The sequence below is a fragment of the Anopheles marshallii genome, chromosome X (assembly GCF_943734725.1).
Source record: "Anopheles marshallii chromosome X, idAnoMarsDA_429_01, whole genome shotgun sequence".
Taxonomy (NCBI): Eukaryota; Metazoa; Arthropoda; class Insecta; order Diptera; family Culicidae; genus Anopheles; species Anopheles marshallii.
The window spans coordinates 11,053,212-11,071,839 of NC_071325.1; the positions used below are offsets into that span (position 1 = coordinate 11,053,212).

At 45.3% G+C, this 18,628-nt stretch overlaps 4 protein-coding genes across 4 annotated transcripts; 2 read left to right on the forward strand and 2 right to left on the reverse strand.

The window, feature by feature from the left end:
* Positions 1-1,308: 1,308 nt before the first annotated feature.
* Positions 1,309-6,595, reverse strand: LOC128712148 (calpain-D). Its single transcript, XM_053807408.1, has 12 exons — positions 6,393-6,595; positions 5,463-6,130; positions 5,173-5,383; positions 4,984-5,099; positions 4,745-4,903; positions 3,156-4,670; positions 2,529-2,637; positions 2,307-2,462; positions 2,114-2,225; positions 1,755-2,021; positions 1,550-1,696; positions 1,309-1,482 (listed from the first exon to the last, which is right to left on the reverse strand). The coding sequence occupies exons 1-12, from the start codon at positions 6,593-6,595 to the stop codon at positions 1,309-1,311; spliced, it is 3,837 nt and encodes a 1,278-aa protein (XP_053663383.1).
* A 1,683-nt stretch (positions 6,596-8,278) lies between these two features.
* Positions 8,279-10,860, reverse strand: LOC128719616 (cap-specific mRNA (nucleoside-2'-O-)-methyltransferase 1-like). The gene is made up of 2 exons (XM_053813247.1): positions 10,563-10,860; positions 8,279-10,494 (listed from the first exon to the last, which is right to left on the reverse strand). The coding sequence occupies exons 1-2, from the start codon at positions 10,858-10,860 to the stop codon at positions 8,279-8,281; spliced, it is 2,514 nt and encodes an 837-aa protein (XP_053669222.1).
* Positions 10,861-12,275: 1,415 nt separating this feature from the next.
* On the forward strand, positions 12,276-14,127 carry LOC128713448 (docking protein 3). The gene is made up of 2 exons (XM_053808312.1): positions 12,276-12,359; positions 12,547-14,127. The coding sequence occupies exons 1-2, from the start codon at positions 12,276-12,278 to the stop codon at positions 14,125-14,127; spliced, it is 1,665 nt and encodes a 554-aa protein (XP_053664287.1).
* Positions 14,128-16,146: 2,019 nt separating this feature from the next.
* On the forward strand, positions 16,147-18,531 carry LOC128713459 (protein 60A-like). Its single transcript, XM_053808323.1, has 8 exons — positions 16,147-16,433; positions 16,515-16,699; positions 17,232-17,418; positions 17,484-17,638; positions 17,714-17,808; positions 17,924-18,106; positions 18,192-18,326; positions 18,406-18,531. Exons 1-8 carry the CDS (start codon positions 16,192-16,194, stop codon positions 18,529-18,531), a joined length of 1,308 nt encoding a protein of 435 aa, XP_053664298.1. The 5' UTR covers positions 16,147-16,191.
* Positions 18,532-18,628: the final 97 nt, after the last annotated feature.

Genomic DNA, 18,628 nt, shown 5'->3' on the forward strand with positions numbered 1-18,628 from the left:
ATAAGAAAAACAAGACACGCCGAGCATATTTACGCTATTTACACCATTAGGTAGGGAGGGTTTTAGGCGCCACCCGCTTCACAAAGGGCATGTGGGATATAGTTTTTGCGGCGTTTTAGGAATAAAAATGATGCTCTTACCTCATTTGTGTATCACTCTATCTAATTAAGGAAAACTGCGTAGTATAAATAAACTGTAGCTGCAACATTTTACCCAACAGCTCATAATTTATTGAGGGTAGAACTAACAAACAAACCGCAATTGTGGTGGTTAGTGAAAAAGGTGGAATTGTCCCGTTTGCAAGATAAATGTGTTAACCAAAACCCACATACTACACGATAATCGTACTGCGACAGCAAGTCTTATCATTTAGTTGGAATTCAATATCGTTAGACACAACAGCAAAACACAAACTTCGAGCTCATTAGATCGATTAAATGTTAGCTGCTGTTTCGGCATCTAAAGAGCAATAATATGTGTCTGCGTGTCGTAACCAGGCACTCAAGCTGTGCGACCGGGCAACATAAAAAAGGTTGTCGCGTCTTTTAAGGTCATATGAATGTGACCCGTCTCGTGTCGGGCCCTTTGTCCAAACGCACACCCATTCCACTGCAATCAAATATTGATCAGCCATCAGTCTGGAAGCATATTGCCCGCTTTGATGTCTAAGTTTAACCAAAACAAACATCCAGTGGAGTGGGTAAAGATATGAAGATATGAGATATTAAGATAAGATATGATATGAAAAAACAGCTCTTTCAGGAAGAAACCCGAGTATGTGAAGAATCTCTGAAGAGATCTATCTCACTTTGACCGTTTATAGTAAAATTTATCCAGTTCCAGAGTAACATCTTTTCCAAAACATGCAAATAACACTACACACACAAACCACATTAAAAACACGGTAGATTTTTCGTAACATGTGAAGTGTGTCTGTGGGCTATGGAGAGTTTTGTTTTTTATTTTATCAATATCAGAGCAATGCATATTTGAGAGTTTCGTATGTGCGACGAGTTTGCCATACCGGCACGTGTCGCTGCCTACAAACACAACACAGCACATACACGTCTATCGTGAGATCAAATTTCGACCAGGACATCCTTCTTGTTCTCGCTACCAATGCCTCCTTGCAAGACTATTTTGTTTTTTTTTAGGGTCGACTATTCCGGCTACGGTATAATGCATTAGTCAAGCAAGTCAGAGCGTACGGGGTATTCGGGAATTCTTCCCGAAGTCTGTCTCCTTTGTCCGTTCTGGTCGTGCTGGTAGAACCATCCGCAACATTACTGTGCCGTTAGAGATAAAGCTCTAGGTAATCATCCGTGGTGAGTGCAGCTCGGACACGTTCTCTATCGGTGGATAGTGCGTGGAAGACGGAGGTCCCCAGTCGTGCAATCCGCCCGAGTTTGCCAAACGGTGCGTTAGGCGGTGCGCTATGCTAAACCCACCACTGCCTTCCAGCTGTGTCAGCACAATGATAACCTGGGAGTGGAAGGTATGTTAATTATTCAGCAGGTTGCAGAACATACGAGTTCACCCTCCAACTTACCTGCCGTTGCAACGGTGGGACGGAATCAACCGTCTTGAGCTCGCCTCTCGTCGAAACAACATTATAGCTCTCCTGGCAATCACATTTCACGTGTATCCATTTGTTTTCATGCCGATTCTCGACCATCACAACCAGACCGGCCCATCCCTAGATAAGCAGATGAATTAGTCATTTTTGTGTGAGACTTTCTTCTAGAAATCTTTACCTTTGTTAGATAGTACGCCGTCATGCCTTCCCGACCCTCGTGCCGTTGACCTTTTGCCAGTGTAAGGTTGATGATTGCGTCGGCAAGTAGAAACGGGGGCGGTGTGATTTGCTCCACCAGCAAACGTTTGGAGCTGTGTATGGCCAGCACGCACTGTGGATATTGCATAAAGTCGTCAATTCCCGTGTGCCAGTGGTTGAAGGCGAGACAAACTAGCATGTACAGGTCCGTTTCCAGCATTTTGTGGCAGCCAACGAAACCACGCACCTGCGAATTACGAAAAAAAATCGAAAGGATCATCATCCTCTTCTATGTTGAAACTCCAGCAGGTGTCAGTGATGGTACCCGACGCGCATTACCTGTCGTTTACTGTGCTCGACTAAACGGCCCACCTCCGGATTTGCAGGATTTCGCGTCCGGAACAACACCACGCATAGATCCAGCTGTGAGCGTTGGGATTTTTCCGAGTTCCTAACGTAAAACAAAGTAAACAATTCTAACAACCGTTTTTCCCCCTCTCTCTCTTTGTCTCTTTTGCATCGGGTGCCGTACCTTTGTCCTTCTTGGAACAGGGTAAATTCTGCCTCAGTCGGTTCGAGCACTGTTATCAATACGCAGGATAAAGCTCTGAGCGGTTGCAGCGTACCAAACAAGCGTACCTCGTTCCATTCCGAGCGTACCTTGCATATGTCAATGCAGTCAAAGTATCTGTAAAAGAGATGCAATAAAATATTACACTGCTCTACAGTTCATAGACAACGGATTTCGCCTTACCTCAGCACATCTTCGAACGAGATCCAAAACACACCTTCCGAACCGCCGTGCGGCATTAAACTATCTCGTAACTCATCCGTCCAGAGTTCCGAATCATCTGACCAGTCGCCTACGGTATGAAACAATCGATTGTTTAGTAACCCGGCAGTAGTACTTACAGAAAGAAGTCTTAGAATTTGTGAGGAGAAAGAAACGATCAACTTGGAAGAGGAAATAGTAGGGACATTGGCATAAAACAGTGACTAGATAAATAGTTGGACAAGCAGCATGGAAATAAATAATATAAATAACTGAGCGATCAAAATGTATGTTTATCTACTAGAAGTTATTCGTTATCGAACCGATCGTAATCGTTGTATTTTGAAGATAAATAATAGATGCTAAAAGACTGATAGAATACGAAAGAACAGGACTAGGTGAGAAGGACGTAAAGTATATGTTTTGCTGTAAATGTCATAACAACATTAAACAAACAAGCAAGTGTACCAGAACAGAACGCGGCAGTAAACTTACACCAGGCTAGAGCAAGAACTTAAAGAAAAAGAAGCTACACTAGAGCTACATCAATGATTGCAAACGGTGTACTTGGTGCGATTGCTAGTAAGTAAAAGGGGATTGGGTATGTACCTTGCCAGGAAAAGTGTCCCCATGGATTGCGCAGTTTCAACAGTCTATGTCCTTTAATATCCCGCACGTCCAGCACAGAGTAGGCGTGCCGCGGCCGCAGTCCCTTTCTCTGATATTCATCCTCATCCACCTTCATGTTACCGCCACCACAACTGGCCCCCATCAGAAACTTAACTAACCTGGAGCTCAGCAACTGGGCCCATATCAGATCGCGGTCGAGATCGTCCTCGCTCGGCAGTGGCAGTGAGCTCGCCTGGAGTGGAATGCTTTCGCACGGTGCCCCGGTCAGCGTGGCCAACCCTTCGATCGCACGCCCGGACACTAGGGCCTCGTAGCAGCCGTGTATCTTTGCGACCGCCTTCTCGATCAGCGGTACCCAGAGCTGTTTTCGCTTCGCCTGTGAGTACACGAGATGGCCCCGCTTGTCGCACGGCAGCAGATCGTCAACCAGCACCGTCGTCCACCGGCCATCTTTGCACAGCTTCACCTGGTACGCACCCTGCGGGCAGATTTCCTTCGTCAGCAGCACCTCCTTGACGAGATCTTCGCGCTCGGCCAGCACCGCCAGCGCACTCAGCAACCAACAGTTCCCGAGCACACCCTGGCAGATGTCGGATGGCAATGGCGTGCGGAAGACGGCCCACGGTGGCGTCGACTGGTTGCCTCCCTCGCAGAGAATTTCGTGCGGACGTCTCCATTGCGCGACCGGGTTGCACTCAATGTTGGACGAAGGCTGATAGTAGAGGCTTTTTGTTGCCGGTGGAAACGAATCGTCTACGAACGCCTGTCCATTCTCAACGCAGTACTCGATGATGCTTTTCCAGCGATTTAACGCCTCCATATCGTCCAGCTGTCGTTGGTTCTCCTCTAGCCGGTTGTTCTTCTGTAGCTGTTGCTGCTGCTGCCACACCAGGCAGCCCGTATCGATGTGCCGATGGCTTGAGCAGATATCGCACACGACACAGGCGAGCGAGTTCTCGTACGTGCAGGCGGGACACTGCCACGTTCGTTTCGGCATCGAAACCTGCATCGACGGTACGATAGATTTCATCGGCACGCACGATTGTGGCGGTGGTGGTGGCTGTTGTTGCGGTTGGGGTTGTGGTTGTTGCTGCTGTTGCTGAAGTTGCTGCAATTGCTTCGGTATAGCGCCGGAATCAACCGGTGCACCACCGTGCCCACCCAGTGCCGAACTGGACCGACTGCTATTCGACGGTTCATCACATTGCCCAAGTATCAACCGGTTTGTGGCAAGCGATTCGTTCACCAGCACACCGGAACCCTTGGCCGATGGACGCACCGTTTTGCAGGCGCTACAGTCTGGTTGCATGATCGAATTCTTCAACGTGCACTTGTGGCACGTCCAAAATTCGCCCTTCTTCAGCGTCATCTCTTCAACGTTACAAATGCTGCGCAACTTCGAACCACCGCATGCAATACATGCGAGGGCTGTGCTAGTGTTCACTAGCGTACACTTCCGGCACGACCATTCCTTTTCGTCCGTCCCTTTAGATGCTTTTGGATGCAAGCGCATTAGAAAGTAATATAATGAAGAATAATATCAAACATATAAAAGACATCAAACTTACTTTTCGTGCACCATTCGTCCTCTAGATCCTGCTCGAAACTCGCTATCGGAACTTTAACGATCGCAGGAATATTATCTAGCTCTAGTATCGTGGAATTCTGATGAGTGCTATATTCATCCATAACGGAAAAAATATCATGATCACCACCGTGATAATTAACTGCAAGTACATTCAAAGTTCGCATTAGCGCATTGTGCTTCACAGGGTTGAGCAGACATTTTCCTGTAATTAACCATTACCTTTATCAAAATTACTTGTATAGTTAGATAGTTGCTTATTATATTTGCATTTAGCGGCAATTTTCTCACTGCTCGCGCTAGTATTATTGAACGGGTCATCCTCTTTCTCTGCTTTCCTAAGAAATGCAACAAATTAAACCATTTTGTCAGTTTTAAGTTCGTTTAAGATATTTCGCGGGCTTTCTTTACCCATTTTTACAGCTCATCGGTGTCGGAAGGTTTGCGTAATCATCACGTAGCGGTTCCTTCGTATGTGATTGCTGACTGATGCTAGTGATCGGTGAATTATTATTTACAGCATCGCTCGCTATTTTGTTAATGTTCTTTCGCTTTGCCTCCTTGTTGATAACCGCGTAGATTGGTTCCAGTGCACCCGTCGATGAGGGTGAATATTTTTTGCCTGTATGGAAGAATATCGCCAACGTTAGCTGACATCTTGTGACGAATCAAACAAATGCAACTCCATCTGCCAAAATTACCTGTTTGACTATGCGCCTTGGATTTGCTGCTTTCCTTGAGCCGCACGTTGATTGTGGAGTTGTCTATGAACCGCGATGTGGTCGACGGTACCACAATTAAGCCACCGGTTCGCTTCGTAATGGTTGTTATGCCACTGAACGTGTCATGTCCCTGGTAGTCGGCAGATTCCTTTGGGCAACGGGCCGTGCTGGTACCGCGACAGCAGCAACAGCACGCCTGTGACGCATCCCCTTCGTAGCTAAACTGATTGTAGATGCAAAACCTACACCGCGCCGATCCAACGTGCTCCATGCTGCGGGATGGTTTAAGGCGACACGAAGCGTACGGCACTGTACCACCGGATTCGGTATTGCCGTGTTCGGTATTTCTGCAAGTAAGCGGCGTCAGTGACTTCTTGATCGTGTCTTTGTAAACGGGCGCGATCACGCTGAGTGCTTCACAGTTAATGCAGTGCCAAGAAACGCTACGATTGTACACGCGGCATCGGTGGCAATTCCATTTGCGGTTGATGCTTGGCTGCGATAGGTACCGTTTCCGGTTCCAGCAGCAGCGGGGATCCGGTACCGAATGCACAAACGACCGTTCAACCTTCTTCCGGTTAATGTTTTTGTGCGCTAGCGCTAGGCTGTCTATCACACGAAATAAGCAATCGTTCGATACAAGCTTTCTGCAATGTTTGTGAATGGAGAAAGAAGAAAAAAGTGTGGGTAAGTGTAAGGATCTATACAGACGGGCATAGACGAGGTGCCTAGAGTAGGTGTGGAGCAAACACGGGAAGTTTTGATCCGTGGTCCTATGTGCTGGTTCATAAGGAACGTGCATCTTTTGCTAGGTTTGGTGATATGCGGAATTGTGCAAATAGGACACAAAGAAGCGACAGCAGACTTCTGCTGTTCTGTTCAGTGTACTGAGACTGCACCTTCTCGTACCTATTCACATCCTTCATGCGAACGCACGATGACGAAACGGGAACGGTGCCGTCGTTGCTGGCGTGTATCTGATGGTGGATAAGGTCGACGTTCCGATTTGCCTTCCGAAACGTTCGACACCTAAGGCATCGTACGCTTTCCGTTGGGTTCAGGTAGTTGCATTTCATACAATACCACTGAAGCACCGATGCTATCGTACCCATTTTGACACATTTTACGTACTGTGCATTTTTCACCCACACTCGACTGAGCCAATTTAGCGTGCGAATAGATTTTGGCCCTGTTTTTTTTTTTACGTTGGCTCCAATCAATTCTGTTTTTGTTTCACGCACGGTATCGATTCATGGTTTTTGGTGAAGAAAATCTAGCCCTGTCAAATGGTGACACTTTGGCGGACGGGTGAGCAAAGCTCATATAGAGCACTGCCTCAGCTGACATATCGCTGTAGCTTGCGTTTTTGTTTGTAGGGCCATTTTGACAGCTGGGTCCGTGGTATTGCATATTTGTTGGAACCCCCATTCTTCGAACAGGTGCACATATTTAAATTATCGTTTGTTTGATTTTACGCACGACGGCGTCATCAACTGAAATAATTCGAAGGTTATTTTTATTGAGGAAACATTAAACATTATATTGTCTGTAACAAGAGAAGATTTGTAAAATAGTTCTAATTGAAAGCTAAAAGATCTGCTGGAGAAAACGACAAGCTTAAAAATGGATGTAACATGGAAAACGACATAAAGGGATGTAACATGGAGTCAAACAAAGAAACGTGGTACCCAGATCGAAGGACGAATTAAAATCGAAATCGACAACAATGGTGGTGAATTCAATTTCAAAAATAAGCGCTGAATCGATGATAACACGCTTCAATCAAATGATGTTCATGATTTGGTTTTCATACTCAACGAAGCGTTATTGCATATCTAAGGGCGACCAAGGATATAAATCAATAACTGGATCTAGTAAAACTCTTAACGCTAGAAGGCTCTAAGCTAGAAAAGCTGATTACCTATTTCCTTGATTAATTCCTCAAAAGCAGAGATTGCTCTATTCTACTCTGCCCCTAAATCACTTTCTATATTCAATATTTGTAAAGTTTATACAGGTTCATCACAAACATCGAAAGAAAGATTAACAAAGTCTCGTACACACAAGCAACAGTTTGTAAATTCTTAGCGTTTTCTTTCAAGAGATAAGGAATGAGAGTTTCCTATGCTGATATAATGTTTTGCAAAACATCACTATCACCATACAAATACAAGCTAGCAGTAGCACGTGGACGATCGAGAAATCTCTAATTCCTCGTGTTCCATTCGCTATGATATGCTCACACGGATGTACATACAAAGGAAAAGATGTATAGCTGTTCATCAAAAATTCATATATTTAAAAAAATGTTTAGAAAATGAACATTGCACTTAGAACACCAAGAGCTTAACGAGTAACTTCTTCACAATCTCAGAAATTGCTGTCTATGGGTGAAAATGGACACTTCATTACAAGTGCATATTCCCCTTTATTTGGCAATTCCTTCTAATATTAGAACATATAGTTACATTGAATAATTCACGATTAAAACTTGATTATTTCCACATTTACAATTAAAAACAAAAACTGTTTATTGGTGACGCTGTTTTGTACCAACTCCGTTATCAATTGATGACGGTTAATTCATAAATTTAACCATGTATGTTGAAATGCTTGGAAGAGGAGCTATTAAGTATAAAACTTTGTAGTAGCAATTTTCCTGTGTAACGTGTCGTGACACCTATCATCGGGATCTGGGTGCTAGACTTAAAGTACAGATTACGGACAATGAAGCAAACTATCGACAGTGTGCCAACAATTCCCTTTTTCATTTGAGACCTTCACATTCTAGAGGTTTAATTAACGCTTTGTCCGTAGTTGGTTTGCAGATACTGTTTAAAGTCCACCCGGTACACACTATCCGAGGATCTTTCCTCAGTAACTTGCGGATTGACCTGGAGCACTATTTCCCACTTCCAAAGCAGGCGCGAATGGAACGTTTCTTCAAACATTGCCATCGTTTCCGCCTCGTGGTTATCAAACTGCTCCGGGTACTTAGAAACCTTGGTTTTCATATTAGAGTAATAAAACATTCGCCGTTTCGTAGACAGTGATTTCAAATAGTCTGGTTTAGTCTCCTTTAAAAACAGCAACCCATACGGCACGTAGAAACGGTCCGCATCGATCACGTTCCGGAGCCGGTAACCCAACCGTGGCGGTCCGGTCTTCAGGTTGTACGTTTCCAACGATTTGAAGAAGATATTTTCGATATCGCACAGATCGTACAACTTCTTCGCCCGTATCTGTACCGTCACCGCGCTACCGTTCGTGTAATCAGAATTGATGCCTTTCAGCGGTTTGTTGAGCGCTTTGGCAAACTGCTGACATCGTGCCATTCGCTGACGGAGTGGCAGTTTGCGAATGTTTTCGCCACCAAGCAACAACCCATCAATGATATGCAGTGTATTGATGACGATCTGTGATTTTCCCTGACCCTGCAGCTCTCGCACAATCTCCCCGTAGATGATCGTACCGTGCGGCAGCTCGATCGCCACCTCCGTCATCGGTATCCAACTGCACTGCTTCGGATCAAACTTGTACACCTCCTTGCCACCCTTGCCGAGCAAAATCGTGCGAATGTTTTTGCCATTGTTTTCTGCATTACCGATCGGCACAAAGCACCAATCGTACGCGGACTGGAAGTTCATCTTCAGGTCCGGATTTTGCAGCTTCTTCTCCACCTGACACACCTCCTTTGTAAGGCTGTTCCATTCTTTGTACAGCTTCGCCACGTACTGGTCCGGGTCACCCTTGTTGGCAAATTTTCGGATCCCGTCCGGCAGCTTCCACAGCGATAGACACTTTTGCTTCACCTCTGTCTGGCGCGTTTCGGCGAGGTCACGGTTTTTGCAGTACGCCGCTATCTTCAACAAAGCCGTTATCTGGTTCACCCCGATAGTGTTGTTGCTGGTGCAGATGTACTCGAAAAATGTGGCATCCTCATGCAGCACCTCTTCCGACACAAGCTCGAGTGTGTCGATGTTTTTCTTGCTATTGTTAAACATCTGCCTGTTTACATCCTCAAGATGCCTCTGTATGAGATCGGTTTTTGGGAGCTTCCACTTGCAAACGAGATATCGTTCAGAGTTGGCCGGACGGCTGCTGTTTGGTTTGCAGATGGAAATCTCCCGGAAGCACCGGTACGCTAGATACACTAGCCCGACACTGAACGGTGTAAACAGATCGAACACCTTCATCACAAAGTGTCCTTCCGGTCGAACGATCGCAAGCGCCACGATCATCTGACACAGGTAGAGCTGTTTCGAAAGGATCTCTTGCTGGTTTTCCTGTCCTTCGACGGAAAACCCTCCGTCCGCCATCATCAAATGGACACCCGTTTCCGTCTGTGTCATGACGTAGTCGGAAAATCCCTCAATATTTGCCGGATCGAAAATATTACCGTCCTCCTTCGGTCCGTAGTACGCGTCAAACGTTTCCGGCGATCCAGCCGTGAAGTCGTCTAAACGAAAATCGCACGCCCCTTTCAGTGTAAAGCCAAACCCTTTCGCGTGCCACCCATTACGCCACAGCACGTACTCGGAGAACCCTCCCGGACCGGCACACACGTCCGCGAAGTAAAACAGATCGTTCTCTCTTACCAACAGTTTGCCGTTCTGGTCAAGCGGTTTAGTAAGCATAAAACCAAACATCGAATCCATGTTTGCCATCTTGACTGCGGCACGGTTGATAAAGATGTTGCTTTTAATTAGCTCGAACGGGTTTGACTTGGACCGCGCTTTGCGCATATCATCCGCACCGAGATTATCGAACACTGACTTACTCGCTAGAATTTGTTGCAAAATCTCAGGCTCGCAGTATGTGTGCTCGTCGTTGATTTGCAGCTTGCGCGGGCCTACTTTTATCCATGCGTCTAGCTGTTCCCGCGTGATGCCCGGATCATCCGCAGCCGCATTTGCATTCTTCAGCCAGGTGTACATTTCCGGGATCTTTAATTCCTCCGCTGCACCATCCCACTGTTCGGCGGCTGTGTTTAGCTCGTTCAATTTCATGCCTTTAATTGTAACCCGTAGCACACATTACCAAACACGGACATGGATGCGTAAGATTCAACACACCTACCTAAACCGCTTCGTCCCTTCTGTGAGGACGTTTCGATCAGATCCACGCGCCCCTGGCCTGTCTTACCCAGCCCGGTGCCAGCCTTATAACCCATCTGTTGCATGATGCGTACCGATTTCTCGGAAAAATTTGCAAACGATCCGGCCTCTGTTCCGGTTTCGTGGAGCTTTTTGCTTTCCGGCTGGTTTGAATCATGGTGACCGTTGGTGTGTTTTCGTTTGTTTTTCTTGTGCAAATTATCAAACATTGTTACTTCCTCTTCTGACGAATTGGCGGATATTACCGTCGGGGTCGCCATCCTTAAAAGAAAGTAAAAGGTTGCCTTGTAGTGTACTTTTTAACTTTGTTTTGCTGTAAGAAACCACCATACGAACTTTTTAAATTCCTTTGTTTAGTTGAACCAAGCGATACGATGAGATGCCTTCAAATAGACACAGTGCATGCAGTTAATAGGTGTTGGAGTAGTTGATTGTTTGGTTTACAGTGGCGTTGCGTCTTCCGGCTTCATTCGCCCACCCTTATCCAAGCTAGTATTGTTGACTGTTGCGGTTAGGGGTTATATTTAAACGAAACACAGACCTAAAGCTTAAGGACACTTTGGCTGAAACAAAGCCGTCCAGATAAGGCTAAAACGCAGCACGATTAGAATATTCCACAATGTCTTGGGTACGCACCAGATGAACCGTCGCACTTGCTACTTATCTATCGTCAGCATCTACACACTTACACAGCCTGGACTAGTGCCGGGGCTTATGAAAAGACTTCGGTTCCCAAGAGTTGTGATGAGAAAGCCACTGTATGCAGCACGTACAGCACAAGTCCGCATCAACACATACAAGTCAAACACTGTGCATCGCTATCTTCCAGCCCAATGACCAAAAGGCGCGACCAGAGTTTTCAGAGTGTATAGATGAGAGGTGTAAGTAAAGGCCTTTATTTCACAAAGTGGATGTATATGAGGTAGCAAAGTAGGTTTTCTTCAAATCCTTCAAGTTGTTCCTAGTTCGCGGGTTTCTTTTCTGCATGAAAATGATGTCGTTTTTTTGCTGATTGTACATTATTTAACTCCTTGAAAGTTTAAAGCTTATCAACAAATTTTAAGAAACGGATTTTCAAGTAAATTTACTTCGGTCATGTAGCTGTCAACAAAGCATCCAGCACAAGGTATTTCTAATGAGGTGTAATAATTTAGAACAAAATTTCGTTTCGGGATGTGACATATGTGTACCAATATTATTATCCACTAAAAAATAAGTTTTTATCAATTAATAAAAGCTTTTGCAAAAAATAAAGCGATGGTAGTTAAAAAAAATCCCCGACAAAGGTTTTTTAGTTCATGTAAAATGCCATTATTAGAATTGGACGGTGAATTGTAAACGATTTAATAGCTGCAGCACCACGGTCCCCACAAAACTGTCATTTGCAAAGTAGGTGTGTGTATGTGTGTGTGATATTGCTTCGATATGTTGAAGAGAGGAAAGAGGGACATATTAGAAATAGAAGAAGGATCTGAGAAAGTTTTTGTCACTGTTGCTGTGGCTTTAATGCTGCAGCTCAAGAAAAAAACAGGGAATCATTAATCAGCTAGCATTGGTTGGTCGATGTGTTGCAGATCGTGTATTTAGGTGTCCCGAAGCTGTTTTGTCTGCTTGCCAGTTACGGCTCCTTCACATGGTTCAACGCTTTGCCTAGAAGGGGGAAAACATCAACACGATGGATGAAGAGGAAAATCCGTTCCTATCCGGATTCCTGACCGTCAAGTCGCAGAGTGGCTTTTCGTGGCGGGTCGCGAAAAAGGTAATATTGCGTATAAGGTTGAATGTTGGTAAATTAAGGTTTTAGATGCGTCGAGGTATGATTGGATATAATGTAGGATTTCTCTTGGTAGGCTGGAATGGTATATAAAATCGTTACTTTTTGTTCTGTATTTTAATGCTGTTCAATCATTTTAATGCTTTTCTTTTATGCTTTCTATTACGAATAGCAGGTTAAATACTGTCAACTGTTTAAAGCAAGTCGCCACGGTATCGAAAGGCTTGAGATTAGTGATGCAGAGAACGACAAAACGCGACGTATCGTCACGTTGGAAAACTGTGTGAAAATAGTGCTAGATCAACCGCCACAGAACACAATCAACATCGTCTCAAAGACGGGACAGATCCAACTGTACTCACCGGACGAATCGCTCGCCCGCCAGTGGACAAACGCACTACAGATCGTGGCATTCAAAGACAAATCCAATCAAACGCCTCCGCCTCCGCGGCTAAACACGATCGAGGAGGATAATGATTTGTACTGCTCGTCGTACAGTGAGGGCATTTACACGGTCACCTTGATTCCGACCGATGCGTCCAACAAGAATGGGATCGAACCGAAGATGTATACACTCGAGCTCGGTCAGATGGATATGCGGCTAAAGTGTTATGAGGATGAGAGCGTTACGGTTGCGCTATGGCCGTACCGTTACATCCGAAAGTATGGTTACCGGGAGGGTAAGTTTACGTTCGAAGCGGGTCGGAAGTGTAACACGGGCGAGGGTACATTCAAGCTAGATAATGCCAGCCCGCAAGACATCTTCCGCTGCATGCTGACGAAGATGAAGTCGATGAAGAAAATTATTTCATCCACGTCCGAGCATGAAACCCATGCGCTCAGCAGTCAGCTGTGTGCTGCCCTAGCCATGGAGCCTGGCTCGAGAAGTCCACTGCCAGGTGTACACTGTGACGAAAACATGGCCGCCCATCTGTCCTCGATTGAGCTGCTGCATGATATTGCGCCCAGTGCGATGGCGGCTATTTCCCAGCTTAAAAGCATTCCAACGAAGCCACCCCGTAAACAGGGAATTTCCACGGGGAATGTCCCGCCTGGCGTGGGTGGGTCCGATATCGATCCAAAGCATTCCAACGTTTCGACTGTATTTATCAAAAGCAATGGACACAATTTGCAGTGCACTAGCCAACCGACCTCAAACCAAACAATACTGATCCGCAACGTCACACCGAACCTGGACGATGTGCTGGAAGAATCCAAAGCGAAGGAGCTGGACTACGAGTGTGTGAAGGACATAACAGACGCGTGGAAGCTGTACGGACTGAACGATGTGAAGCACACCGAAGCGGTGGCAGAAAGTGGTGCATCGGTCGCGCCTAATGTTGTCCACGAGCATGTACGTTTGGAGTACGATCGGTTGGACTTTTTCCGCACCTCAACGCGAAACACCTCGGCCGACTATAAAACGATCGTGCCGATCCGGTTGGCTGGTGAAACGACAACACCAGCTGTCCAGCATCCTGCGGTACAACCGTCGGATGATTATGAAATTATTGGCGACCCTTCACCACCACCTACGGTAGGGAATGGTCCATCCGGGTTGGTTGGATACAATTTAACAGGCGGTATCGGTACTCTGCGAGGACGTAACCAGGATGAAGGGTTCGAGTATTCAGTATTCAACGCTGACCATCACCAGGAAGAACAGCAACAGCAGCAACACCATCAGCAACAGCAACGTAACATAACCGCTACCATTAACTATGCCACGATTAGCAAACCGAAACGGGTTTAAGTGAGGGGAGGTCGAAGGAGTTTCATTGTTTGTTGGTTATTTCGTTTGCATATAAGTGACTACCGTTTCTCGAATGGATAGCCCCTACTTTATCTTAGATGGCTGATTACGTATTATGTACTTTCTAGTAAGATTTTACGGAAAATGTGATAATGTTTGTTTGTTTGTTCTTTTCATTTGGTTTAAAAAACGAAAATTGAAACACACCGGTTTTTGGATGGACGAGATTTTGTTTTGGTTTCCATCTTACAAGACATTCCTATTCCTACATTCCCAGTCCAGCACATACACTAAGATGTGCACTTTAAAAATTGTTTATCGGCACCGTTTCCGGAAATGGAGATGAAGAAATGGGCGAACAAAAAAAAAACCGAAGCAATAATATTTGTAAAATACCACATAGAATTTCTTCAATGTATACCATCGTTAAGGAGGTAACGAGTGTTTTTCGTAATCAAAGACAGACAGACAAATGGAACCAGGAAGGAGTTAAAGAACTTGCTACGATAACATAGCATACACAGTAAGGTAACGTTAAAACACTAAAACGCACAAATGCTAACCGACAGCGAATTCGTTAGCATATTGTTCAAAACCAACAAATACACAACACATCACCGAAGTGCCTTGACGAACACAGTTAACTATACAGATCATAATTTTTCGTGCCCATGCATAGGTTTTTTTTTACAATAAGGACAAATGTTTACAATGTTTGTAAAAGAAAAAGCGATCAAAACTACGTGTGCCATAAATGTTTTTGGCAGTTTTTGAATAGTATTTTTATCTGCGAGCGGCCATATACGGTCTGATATACTGACAACGAAATAAAACTATGTTTTCAATTTAAAATTATGGAGATGTTCGATTTACTTGTGTATTACATGGTCTGGCAACTTTATCTTGAAACTCGTTTGCGTTATGTATATTTTGTCGATTCAATTTTCGTTTTCAAATGAATTTGATGATCGTTGTTGAGTACACTGGGCAAGTTAAGCTAATTACTACACTAGAACGCGTTTCTTACCGTAGCGCAATGAGTAAATACAGTCGGTCCACAATCGTGTTCAATGCTTAGCCCCAATGATAGGCGAAAGAAGGGGAGAATATGCCAAGTTGTGTATTCTGGATAGTTAGTGAGTTAAATAAGCGCAGAAATGGTTTGTTTATTTGCTAGGGTGAAAATCAAACAGATTAAAAATAGATAAGTCTTGATAAGTGATATTTGTTCTACTTGAACATTATAAACAATTACTCAAACGATTGCATCAATGTTTGATATTAATGTTTGCCCTATATTGCAATCGTCGTTTATTAATGTTTCCCCAAATACTATTACGCATGTGGGAATGTTATGAGTTATTGAGCAATAACAGTGTGATGTTTCTGGAATGTAGAATTTTTCATTCTGCATAGCGCCGCATACTGTGCATACATAAGTATATTTGTTGGTATATTGAAACGTATAGCTATTTATATTTATTTAATAACAATCGTTAGAAAATCGCCGTCTGCTTATCGTAAGTTAACTGCGATCTTATTTACGATGCCAATTCCTCCTACCGAGGATTCGTTATTTGCGCTCGCGCAAAAGCCAATTCCAGATGACGGTTTGCTCTGACAGGCCTACCGCACAAAACGTCACAGTCGGCCTATGTTCCTGGAAACAACCCCTCAGCGACTGTGCGGAGATGGAAGGCCCGAGATGAGATGAAAGATCAAGACAGATCGAGTCTTCGATCGCTGTCAAAGTGTTGGCTTCTCAGACAAGTGCAACAGAGATGCACAACGAGAGAGGAAGGGAGACAGAAAGAGAAACAGACAGAGCGAGCGAGGAGCCAAAGAAAGGGAAGGTTGCACATGCCAAAGGGCACAGGGACTGAAACAAAAGGGCGAGCAAAGCGTAAAGGAAATAGAAACGGAGTTTTAGGCACCTTGAGGATCAGTTTGTGATCGTGTTCTTCCAAGCTCACTGCAGAGGAAAAAAAAAATATACATAGCCCGTTGTCCATCGTGCATTCCGGGATATTCCAAACAACTTCGATTCGTCTGTACGCGTTGGGTATGGGTCGCGTATTAGGGTACGCATTGGTGGTGTGTTTGCTAGGGTGTTGCTGGTGGGCAACCGAGGCCACCGCAGCGACGACGACGCTGTCCGGAATTTACGTCGATAACGGCGTCGGTCAGACGGTGCTGGAGGATGCACTCTCGTTCGAGGAGCAGCAGGAGATCGAGAATGAAATTTTGAACCTGCTCGGGCTTCCGGGACCACGGCCGGCCGTCCGCCATCTACATTCCTCGGTCGGGTAAGTACCTCAACGGCCAAACAAACGGTGCACGGTACGCAATTGGCAATAACTTCCTTCGTTCGCTGGCATGCAATCTAGCAAATCTGCGCCGCAATTTCTGCTGAACGTCTACGATCAACTGCAGCAGGAGGAGAATGATGCCGCCGGTGGTGGAGCTGCCCATATACGAAAGGTTCGTAGTACAGACCTGGACATCCTGATTACCGATGCCGACAGGAAAGCTATTGATGAGAGTGATATTATTATGACCTTTTTGAACAAGAGTGAGTTTTTCCCCCCACGCCGTTCCGGACATTGGTGCGGACATTTCTTTTTTGTAAAACCTTTTTTGCTACTGACAACCACGTAAAACTGGCTAATCCGTAATTTGCTGGCTGAAGGACACGGACCGACCCTAACACGTATGGCTAAAACGTAATACACTAACTGAAACGCTGGAAAGTTGGTATTTGGCGTAGCGGGTTGGCGCTTGGTAAAGGCGGCAAACGTATATCTGCATATATGGCTGGGCATGAAACATTCCTATCATTCAATGATGTCTCATCCGTTGGCAAAACAGAGAATATCATCTTAGAGCGCTGGTCTAAACTAAACACTTACATGCTTGCAGCAAACATGTATTGCATTCTAGACGAAGCTGCATGAACTCTGGAAACCCCACCTGATGTTGTGTGATCTCCGTCTTACGATAATATGGTTGTAGTTATAGTCTGGTAGTCGGAAAGTAACTAACGTAGAATGGCCAGATGTGGATGTGAACTTATGCGTAGTACTGATTGAACTCTTGTGCCCCAGATCACCACGGGTCTGAAATGCGCCACGAGAAGGGTCGCCGTTTGTGGTTCGGGATCACCAACATCGAGAACGACGTCAGCGTGCTGATGGCAGAGTTGCGTCTCTATCGGAAGCTGAACCTGAACAAGTACACCACCTACAACACGTCGCTGACACTGACGGTGTATGCGCTCACCGAGCTGAACGGGTAAGAGAGGTGTCGGTTTCTGGCATATGATCGCTTTCACCCACAACTTGTTGATGTGATTGCAGCGAAAGTGAAATGACGGAAATCTCGAGCATGGAGCTGACGGGCGATTACGAGGGTTGGTTGGAAGTCAATGTTACCGGTGCGGTTAACCTGTGGCTAAAAAATAGACAGGCCAACCATGGTCTGTACATTGGAGCGTACTTTGGAGATCGCGTTGGTAAGCTGCATGTCACGATCCCCGTGCCAGTGACTCCTAATGTCTTTCATTGTCTTTCTCGGCCCATACACGTAGAACGGGAGGTGAAGCTAGATGATATTGGATTCGTTAGTGCGCGTGGAAGTGAGGAGTATCAGCCATTCTTGGTGGTGTACGCCAATAGTCAACAGGTAGGTAGATTTCCAGAGTTTCAGCGTTCTAGTTTCGTCTAGAAATCAGGTGTTTCCGGTTTGAAGAAAACAAAACCTATCTTCAATTTCTCTTGTAACTCCTCATTCAACGCAGCAGATGATGAAGCCGATTCTTCAACGGCACCTAACGCGCAATAAGCGTAGCCAGCCATCGCGCAAGCGCAAAAGTGGTAAAACCGAACACCGGCACCCGTTCCAATATCATCAGCCGTACGATCAGCACAAGAGCTGCCGGATCCAGCAGCTGTATGTTAGCTTCAAAGATCTGCAATGGCATGTACGTATTGGTAGCCAGGTGACAGGTAGTGTGGAGTGTTACCGTGTATTTGTATAACGTTTCTCGCTCACTCGCTTACTCGCAGGAGTGGATTATTGCACCGGAAGGCTATGGAGCGTACTACTGCAGCGGCGAATGTAACTTCCCGCTCAACGCACACATGAACGCTACCAACCATGCGATCGTACAGACACTGGTACATTTAAATCATCCAACAAAGGTTGGTAGAAGATCTCGTGCAGATCATAATCAGTGCAGAATTTATCATGCTGTTGTTGTTCTCTTTTATCTGCAACTAGGTGCCCAAACCGTGCTGCGCTCCAACCAAGCTGGTTCCCATTTCCGTGCTGTATCACATCGACGAGTCTAATGTGAATCTTAAGAAATACAAGAACATGGTTGTGAAAAGCTGCGGATGCCATTAGAGAGAAGGGGGAAAAACGAGGATGAGGAACGACACCGTCGAAACCTCTTCTTTCCTGTGTGTAGTGGATTTTCATTTTCTGTAACAAAACACATTTT

Bases quoted from the DNA above. Each gene is read 5' to 3' on its own strand.
- LOC128712148 (XM_053807408.1), bottom strand. From the start codon at position 6,595: ATGGGTACGATAGCATCGGTGCTTCAGTGGTATTGTATGAAATGCAAC. The intron at 2,463-2,528 runs GTAAGGCGAAAT...TCTCTTTTACAG, and splicing joins TCGTTCGAAGATGTGCTGAG to ATACTTTGACTGCATTGACA. The intron at 2,226-2,306 runs GTACGGCACCCG...GTTTTACGTTAG, and splicing joins CTGTTCCAAGAAGGACAAAG to GAACTCGGAAAAATCCCAAC.
- LOC128719616 (XM_053813247.1), bottom strand. From the start codon at position 10,860: ATGGCGACCCCGACGGTAATATCCGCCAATTCGTCAGAAGAGGAAGTA. The intron at 10,495-10,562 runs GTAGGTGTGTTG...TTACAATTAAAG, and splicing joins GAAGGGACGAAGCGGTTTAG to GCATGAAATTGAACGAGCTA.
- LOC128713448 (XM_053808312.1), top strand. From the start codon at position 12,276: ATGGATGAAGAGGAAAATCCGTTCCTATCCGGATTCCTGACCGTCAAG. The intron at 12,360-12,546 runs GTAATATTGCGT...TATTACGAATAG, and splicing joins CGTGGCGGGTCGCGAAAAAG to CAGGTTAAATACTGTCAACT.
- LOC128713459 (XM_053808323.1), top strand. From the start codon at position 16,192: ATGGGTCGCGTATTAGGGTACGCATTGGTGGTGTGTTTGCTAGGGTGT. The intron at 17,419-17,483 runs GTAAGAGAGGTG...ATGTGATTGCAG, and splicing joins GCGCTCACCGAGCTGAACGG to CGAAAGTGAAATGACGGAAA. The intron at 18,327-18,405 runs GTTGGTAGAAGA...ATCTGCAACTAG, and splicing joins ATTTAAATCATCCAACAAAG to GTGCCCAAACCGTGCTGCGC.